The sequence below is a fragment of the Enoplosus armatus genome, chromosome 3 (assembly GCF_043641665.1).
Source record: "Enoplosus armatus isolate fEnoArm2 chromosome 3, fEnoArm2.hap1, whole genome shotgun sequence".
NCBI lineage: Eukaryota > Metazoa > Chordata > Actinopteri > Centrarchiformes > Enoplosidae > Enoplosus > Enoplosus armatus.
This window is the reverse complement of record NC_092182.1, coordinates 10,395,435-10,404,855: the sequence shown is the minus strand read 5'-3', so window position 1 is coordinate 10,404,855 and position 9,421 is coordinate 10,395,435. Positions and strand designations below refer to the sequence as shown.

The 9,421-nt window shown below is 42.7% G+C and overlaps 1 protein-coding gene across 1 annotated transcript; it reads left to right on the top strand.

Moving 5' to 3' along the window:
• Positions 1–3,627: 3,627 nt before the first annotated feature.
• On the top strand, positions 3,628–7,344 carry LOC139282802 (adenosine receptor A1-like). Its single transcript, XM_070902690.1, has 3 exons — positions 3,628–4,047; positions 6,549–6,843; positions 6,961–7,344. Exons 1-3 carry the CDS (start codon positions 3,707–3,709, stop codon positions 7,342–7,344), a joined length of 1,020 nt encoding a protein of 339 aa, XP_070758791.1. The 5' UTR covers positions 3,628–3,706.
• The last annotated feature ends 2,077 nt before the right edge of the window (positions 7,345–9,421 follow it).

The following is a 9,421-nucleotide window of genomic DNA, read 5'->3' as shown; positions in this document are numbered from 1 at the left end:
CTTTAGAGCGTAGATCAGCATCAGCATTAACAGCACTGACAATGGACAAGAACTGAGGACAAGAACAGTAACATCTGTGAAACAACGGTTTGATTGCAACATGTGGACTGACGTCAATGAGTAAAAATGCTGTATTCCATTTGTAAATTCATGCAATCTTATGAGGCTATAACACGGTGAAGTAATAACCTTGATCACCAGTTTCAATGATTATGAGTCTGATCATTTAAAACAGCTTCCAGATACTGCTTAACACCCCTGGGATCACTGTAGACCTCTGTTTTTGTGGTAAAGTTTGGACCACTGTGCTACACAGCACTGGCAGCAAGAGTCGAATCTCTGGAAACATCTAGTGAAAGTGTGTCACACACAGGCTGAGAAATTCACAGTTTGACCGCCTAGCTCGTAGTTCATCTCTTGTGGCCCCATCCACCTCAGGTATCTCAGGTATTTTATGTATGCTAGCAGTCGATACCCATCCCTGCTGTATGGGCCTCGAGAAGTTAACTTGAACCTTCTTGTGAGTTGGGTCTCTCAGACGGCCCCCCTGGGGCCTGCCCGTACCTTTTGTTTAGCCTGTTGTTTCCTGTAACCCAGAAACTTGCTCTGGTTAGAGAGAATCTTACAGCTTTGTTGTGAATAAAACTAATTTGAACCAGTCACAGAACGATAAATGGTAAACGGTCTCACGTATATAGCGCTCTTCAACCAGAACGGTTTCCAAAGCGCCGTACAGATCAGGACTCATTCACCCACCAATGGCGACCGAGCTGCCATGCCAGGTGCTGGTCTCCATTGGGAGCAACTTAGGGTTCAATGTCTTGCTCAAGGACACTTCCACATGACGGGGGAGCTGGGCATTGAAATATAAATAAATATTACGTCGTTCTAGAAAAGATAAGGCCTTGCAAGTCTTCACTGTCCCAAACTCCTCTTCTTCAGCTTCTCTTCTTGAGAAAGTCTGCTCAACATTATAAAACCTCAGTACTGTAGAAGAGTCATAGTGATGGAGTCCACTGATATGGACCACCCAACAGCTTCCTGGAAGACACTCGAGCCCTCGTTTACAAGGAAACGCTTGGATTTAATCTTCAGCTATGATTCAGTTCTATCTCAAATGTGACATGAGCCTGATTTTGAAAAAGGCTTCAAATTGCTTCAAGTGTAAGATACTCATTTATTTTTTAAGAGGTATGAAAATCATCGACAACATATGAGTATGATGCACTGCAAAGTTTTATTTAAAATTTAAAATTTAGATTTTCTGTCAGCGGATCCTGAATTATCTAGAGCAATTCATCATTAGAAAACCTTGTGCAATCACATTGGCACAGCTGAGAACATTTTTGCTGTTTAAAGAAACAATAACACTGGCCTTCTTTGGGCTACAGTTTCTGTTTGAACTTTCTTTAGAAACTCGACAATCAATTGTTGTTATGAGAAAGGAAAGCTATTCCATGAGAGAAATTGCCTAATAAACGAAAGATATCGTACACTACACAATTCATAGAACAGTACAAACTGGATCCAGGACAGGAAGAGGAGTGGTGCACAACTGTCCAGGAGGATAAATACATCGGAGTCTCTAGTCTGAGAAACAGGCGCCTCACAGGTCCTCAGATGGCAGGTTTATTGAACAGCGCCCATAAAACACCAGTCTCATCATCAGCCGATAAGGGGAAGACTGCGTGATGCTGGCCTTCTAGGCAAGAAGAAGCCATATCTGAGACTGGCCAATAAAATGGCAAGAACACAGAAATTGGAAAGAGGATGACTGGAGAAAAGTGGTTAGAGGTGTTTGCACACAGAAAAAGTTCTGTGAGGTGCAGAACCCAAAAGACACTGGAGGAGTTTTTGTTGCCATCTGTCAAGCATGGTGGAGGCGATGTGACGGTCAGAGGATTCTTCAATGAAAGCAAACTTGAAAGCACAAAATTGCTAATTCAAGTGGAGATTATCATTTCTAACCTTAGTTATTATTTTCATTTTACAACTTATCTGATAAAAAAGTATGGGTTTTCATGGAAAATCTGAAGTGTGTTTCCGTATATGTATATATATATATACACAGTACAGACCCCTTCAGAGAGAAAAAAAGAGAAGACACTTGTAACTAGCAACTTCTTGAGCTTTTGATTGTAGAAAGTGTTTGTACACCTTTAAAAAAATTGCACATTCTTCTGTCAAAAAGCCAAAAGATTTCAGGCACCTCCTGGTTATTTCCGAACTCTTCCCAGCACAGGAATTAATTGCAGTATCTACTTATCATCAAGAGGTTCCTAAAAACTTGGAATTTGGAAACTTGGAAAGTGAATTTGGCTCGTGAGTTGAGTGTCTCTGGTTTCATCCACAGTTGTGGAAATTATCTTGCAGGCTTGGTGAAAGTCACAGAAGAGTTGCAGACACATGAATGATTGAGGACGGAGACAGACATAAATCATTCTCAGGGGGGAGAGACCTTCACTGTAGTCAAGGTGAGAGAAAGAGGCCTTGACATTGATTTTCTATCATTGAACTGATCTGTATTGTTTGCCACTCCGACTGGAGAGGATGGCAAGTTTGTCCCCCAAAAAACTGCAGTCCCATTTTAAATCAAATACAATGCAGATGAAGGCACTGCCTGTATTGTATCTGTGTGTCCATGCTTCCTATGTGTATGCAATCACATGCCTTTATGCAACTTGTTTATGGTCCTCATTTGCATCTATATAGGTTTGTTTGTGCGCATCTGTCTTGCAGCTGAGTCCTGCTGTTTTCCAGTGATACCAACCTGATGTCGTCTGGTATTGTTTTTCTTGTTGTTTGTCTCCCTCCAACAGAAAGCATGTGAGCATTTATCTTCACCAGCTTCCTTTTTGTGCTTCACAGGCTCATACTCTTCACCCACTCTTCACTCTTGTATGGACCCTCATCAAGGACAGACAGTGGTGGGTAAACCCCCCTTTATAATCACATTTTTGGGGTCTGAATAAGTATTTTTTGTCTAAATGATGAAACCATGTGGAAATGTAAGTGTGATTTGCATTGCATTAAGTTTTCTGTGTATATTGACAATGGCTATAAGATGCACCTGTCAGATGAATGAATGTTTGATGTCCTCCTCCTCAGGACCCAGTGGGTCCACTCCCGCAGATGGCGAGATTTCAGCCACACATGTGCAGCAGGATGAAGATAAGGGAGTTTTATTAACAATCTTAGCTCCCTGCATGACTGTCACCATTTCTGGACTGTGATTATATCCGAGGAAAATAAACATGTGTCTGTCTAAATGAGATACATCCTGATGGAGTGTCTAAAATGACTCAGCAGGAAGTGACACTATATGGGAGGAAATCTGTTTATTTTCCCGACCTTTGACACACGCCTGACATTGAGCAAGCTGCTAAGCCGCGATTTGGGAACCTGCTCGTGACTCATTCACTATCCCGGGCCCGTCCCAGGAGGACTGCAGGGTCCACTTCATTCTCGGAATCACCGCCTCGGGACCGTATGGAGACCAACTTCTGCGTATGGCGCGCCGCTCGATGTCCTGGACTGGATCCTAAAACAATCCAGAGCAACAGACACTACCTCTACCTCTGCGCGGACATAAAACATGCCGAAGTCAGGGTGTCTCAGTCGGTGCCCACAAACTCAAACAGGGAACTCCTTCGACGTGTTCAGGCTGTTTCTCCGCTGAGCGCACACTCCTCCTGCGTCCGTGAACATGCCTTCGGGTCTGCCTCCCACCAAAGCCCTCTACATCGGGATGGAGGTGGTGATCGCCCTGTCTTCGGTCATTGGTAACGTGATGGTGGTCTGGGCTGTGCGTATTAACCGGTCTCTGAGAGACACCACGTTTTGTTTCATCGTCTCCCTGGCCTTGGCTGACATTGCGGTCGGCGCTCTTGTCATCCCGCTCGCCATCACCATCAGCATCGGACTCCAGACGCACTTCTACAGCTGCTTGCTGGTCGCCTGCACGGTGCTCGTCCTCACGCAAAGTTCAATCCTGGCGCTGCTGGCCATCGCCATCGACCGCTATCTGCGAGTCAAAATACCCATGAGGTAGGCACAAAGGTGAATTCTTCTAGTTTTCAATATCACGTCTCATTTCCAGAAGCCTTTGTGTCTGGACCGCAGCTCGGACACAGGGCACCCACCAGAGCGGTTACAGTTTCAGAGCCACGCAGGATTTTCATTTCAGCTCCAACCACTAATATCTGCAGCCTAATATGTAGCGTAAAGGTGGTTTTAATCATTTTAATTAGTTTACAGGAACCTTCATGTGTGGCTTCATTAATCTGCTCTGACATCTCTCTCTATCTCTACTGGAAATTACAGTGCGTCACCGATGAAGTCAGAGATTACATCTTATTACCTGATTTTAGTACACGTTCAAATGATATTTAGACTTATTAACTCATTGTTTATTCATTTATTTATTTTTCAACCACTTAAGTGAACACTTCCAACACATAATTTTACCCATAATATAAGCTGTAAACTGGAAGTAAAAGTAAATAAATAAAACAAACATATATGGACTGGCTCTGCAAGTCCTATGAACTTACAGATGTTTCATTTATTTTACATATTTAGGATTTACATTGGGATGCTCATGGTGCAAAGAAAGGTCCAGGCCCATGTGACACTTTTAAAGCTGTTGAATTTCACATCCGCTGAGAGGCGCGCTGAAGCATGTGGAGGTCATACATGCACTTCTTTCTTTCTTTTTTTCTGATCTCCAACTAACTTGATGGTAAACTGGCATTTCTGTTGCATGGTAACAGAGATTTTCTCCTCTCGTCTTGCCTCACCCATAATTTTTACTGAAAGCTCAAGTTTCCACTTTAAGTTGGCTCATTTAACAGTAAGCCTGGACGAGCCTGGCAGAGAATGCATGATTGGTCAATAGGCTCATGGTGGCTGGTTGATGGATTGCATAATTTCTCAAGTTGGCAACTAACACACACAGAGAAACATGCACACACACACCACGCTCTGTCATTCAGAGGACATTAACACAGGTTACAGTGACACTACACAGGAACAATAAAATGAAATGTCTCAATATTATAGGCTTAACTGTTATTCATCAGTGTGCTGCAGGGTTCCTCAGCCCTTTTCATCACACAGAGGTGAAATTGTGTAGTGACAGTACAAGGTAAATGTACAGTAGATATCTCACAGATTTCAATTTCCAAACAGGATAAACAGGACAACTTTATGTGTCACGTAAGATAATGTATTGTAATGATTATAATACTTTTTTTAAAAATGGTTTGTCCTCAGGATTTGCATCGACAGCAGAAAAATTGGTCAGGTGCTTCCCTACAAAGCAAAAAACACTTTTTGTAGTTACAATCTGGTGGTGTGTTTGAGATTTGAAAATGTCCCAGGTATTGCCAGTGTGCTCAGCTGAAGGATAGGATTTGCAGGTGGAAGACGAGGATGAAAATCCCACAGGAAAGTGGAGATAGATGGAGGACAGTCGCATCCAGTCGTTTTTGGCAGACTGACAGCTGATCTGTATGCAGACAGACAGCCGAGCTTTATGAGCAGCTGTACAGAGAGTTATAGGTACACAATTCGAGATGAAAACTGTCGTCACATATGGGAAGACCCACTCCAGACAGGGTCTCTTTACGCATCCTTTGAATATTCAGTCGTTCGTCCTGTGTTGTGTCTGCCTCACCCTGACTGAACTCCAGAGTGTAGATGTGCTTTATGTGAGAGTGAGAGTGAAAGGCAACTGAGAGACAGAAAAAGAGACAAGAAGAGAAAAGCAGGACTCTGGCACGTATCTCACCGTGTGTTTCTGTGTTTGTGTTAGCCTTAGCGAGGCAAGCCAGGGGGCAGGCATGATGAAAGAATGTGCTTCACATGTGCAAGAAAGTGTGAGTAAGTGTGAGCCTGCGCCCCTGAGACTGTTTAGCCACCCCTTTCGCCTGATTCAGTCAGCGCTTACTCTTTAGAAACAAAAGTGGAAGTAGACAAATCATCAGCCCACCACAGGAAACTTTCGTGTCTGTTCGACGATGACTAATTCATGGACCTGTCCAATAGCAGAGCATTTTGTGGGAGAGACTGGACTAGTGACATGCCATTGAGATACCAAAGAATTGCAGACAGTTATGTTTGTTTGTTGACCTTTTGACTCTTCTTGGCTTTTGCTGCTGTTGTGCTATGTTTTAGTATTTACCATTACCCTGTAATTGTCAGTAGATACTGTTCAACAAATGTTGCATAGTCTCACCTTAACAGGTGAAACTACACAATTGCTAAAGAAAATGAAACATTATTAGCTTCACAAAGGGAATATTTGTCGTAAATCTTTTATCTTTTGCAATGATTTAGATATTGTATTGGACTGTTATTTTGCATATCATTTGAGGTGTCACAGTGTTTTTTCAAGAGATGACACATCAATACAATGAAATATTATAATTACAATTAAAAGTACAAAACATAATTTTGCAAAAATAGTCTCATGGAAAAGAATACAACACACACACACAGTCATGATTTTGTTTCTTAACACTTCATCTTCTCCCTTGTTGTCATAGCTACAAACGGGTGGTGACCCCTCGGCGAGCTGGCACCGCCGTGTTATTGTGTTGGCTGGTGTCCATCATAGTGGGCCTGACGCCCATGTTGGGCTGGAATAACCTTCAACGTCTTCGTGACAATGGCTCCCTGCTCACTGATGACCTCTTGGTGACGTGCGAGTTTGAGACAGTCATCAGCATGGACTACATGGTCTACTTCAACTTCTTTGGCTGGGTGCTGCCCCCTCTGCTCCTCATGCTGGCCATCTATGTTGAGATTTTCTACATGATCCACAAGCAGCTCAACAAGAAGGTGAGGACTTCCAGACAAATCTGGTCACATGCAGCAATCAAAAGACAAAAGCAGACTTAATGTGAGCTGATTAGCTAAATGTATACGCTGATGATCTTCTCCTTTATCTCTCTGTAGGTGACAGCTAGCCACACTGACCCCAGCCGTTACTTTGGCAAGGAGCTGAAGCTGGCCAAGTCGCTCGCCCTCGTTCTTTTCCTCTTTGCAGTCAGCTGGCTCCCTCTTCACATCCTCAACTGCATCACGCTCTTTTGCCCTGCCTGTGACAAGCCCGTGTTCCTCATTTACATCGCCATCATCCTCACCCACGGCAACTCAGCTGTCAACCCCATCGTCTACGCTTTCCGCATCAAGAAGTTTCGCACAGCGTTCCGGAAAATCTGGAAACTGTACGTGCTTTGTCAGGATCCAGTCGGCCGGCTTCCTCAAAGAGGGAGCCAGAGAGGACTGAGTCATGAGAGGAGGCTGAGGCAGAATGATGATGACGACGATGATGTGTGACCTTTTGCAACTAATTGGATTGCTGTGTAACTGTTAAGTTTCACTCCACTGGTTCACAGAATGGAAAAGACTCTGGCGTTCTTTTCATGCTGGAGGGATTACTCGTCAAAACGGTCTTAATGTCATCGAAGGATGTCAGAGGGGTGAAAGAGATGAGAGAGCCTGACTTCCTCCATCCAACACACTCTGAAGAGGACAGGATGACAAATCAGCATGGAGACAGGATAAACATCCTAAATCAGACTTTGATTTGAAGACTGATGTTTATTCTCCACTGGCTGACAAAATGATGACGATGTCATACGGGATAAGGGGCTCCTCAGTTTCAACACAGACCTGTTGAACTTGAATCAGTAAGTGTATATCTGTAGCACACACGGTACAATAGTAGTCAATGCTTTACTGTATTTTTGACCTTAACTAAAACTCATAGCCCTTTTCATGTGAATGATCTCAAATAGTTGAGCATCATATTATGTGCTACACTTACATGCTTAGTTCTGTGGCCTTAAGGACAGAAAAAACAGGAACTAAGATATTGTGTGTGAATCTGGTAAACCAGTTGTGGTCAAAGCAGGAAGTTTGCGCAACCAGTTTGGTACTTTGAGATGGACCAGGACACAGGATGTACTGTATGCTGGCTGCATTGATGAAAACATGTGAAATTGACTCTCTTGGAGTTAGAATCCAGAGTCTTTGGTGCGATTAACATCTGGTTTACCAACTACGCTAGTGTCATTATGACCTTTACAGATGTGTGGTGCAATCCAGCGCCTGTGAAGTTTATGGGTTTTTTTTTACATTTCTGAGACCATTTGACTGACAGAATGATTAATACAAGGAGACAAATTACTTAATGCTCTTCATTAAATATTTGTGAACATGGACAATGGTTAAAACAATGGAGCCATTAGTAACTATATAACCGTAGCTACATCCGGTTTTTAATCTAAAGACTGTGAATCTAAACAGACTACAGCATGCAGAGATGATCTGTGATGGTGTGGAGAAAAATAGAGAAAACATACCGTCCAATTTGTTTAATATTAACGTGATTCAACGGAACATGATGAAAAAAACATGAGCTTGCAGATTCGTCTGGTTCCCAAGCTACTGATTCTTTGTGACGAAGTAGGTAATGTAGCATCATCACATCCTCCATCCATCCTGTCATTATTTTGTTACAGGGCTGACCAGTGTTGTTTAAAATGAGTGAGATTTGACATGAAAGATACATGTAGAGACGGGACTGCTGACACTTAATATGTACCGTATGTAACTAATATATGTATAAATGTTAATGGCAGATACTGTATAAAATGCACCTCGCTGAGCAAACAGTTTTTTATCTCTTACAGCTGTTGATTGAGTGAGCAGATTGGGAAATCCACCCTCCAAGCATCTCATTAGATTTTTTTCTGACAGATAAATGGAGACAGGAGAGTAAGCAAAAAATGTAACAGCATACGGTGAGCCCTGATTTAAATTCATAATGCTGTATGTGCATTAGCAGGTGGAAGCATCAAAATCCACTCTGCGCTGAAATAGCATCTCACTTTCTCCCCATGCTTCTCTGCATCGAGGCCAAAGCTATCAGTGGTGGGAGGCCATTTTTTGTGTGCACACATCGATCTTCTGTCACCCGGCAGAGAGCGGGCTCATGTGTGAATAAGAGAGGAGGTTATGAAAGTGTAGGAGTCCCGGGGTGAGGTGGGACAGGGTGGAAGGATTATTCTGTTTACAAGGGAACCTGAAGGCGAGATGCTTTCCCATCAAATAAACAGGCCTGTTAATGTGACCCTGTTGATCTCTGTCTTAACCTGCTGTGGCAATGTGTGTTACAATATACAGTACACACACACACACAGACACACTATATGTCAGTCAAGTGTACTCATGTATTTCCAGTGCTGCTTTTGTAATAATGTTTCCATGTGATTCTTTGCTCACTTTGTGCTCATGTGAAATGCTTTTAAAGCCACTATGTGTAGAATTTGATATTATATAAGACACTATAGCAAATTTCAAATTATGACAGCATAAATTTTGTTTGTAGAAAATGAGACAATCCGGAAGA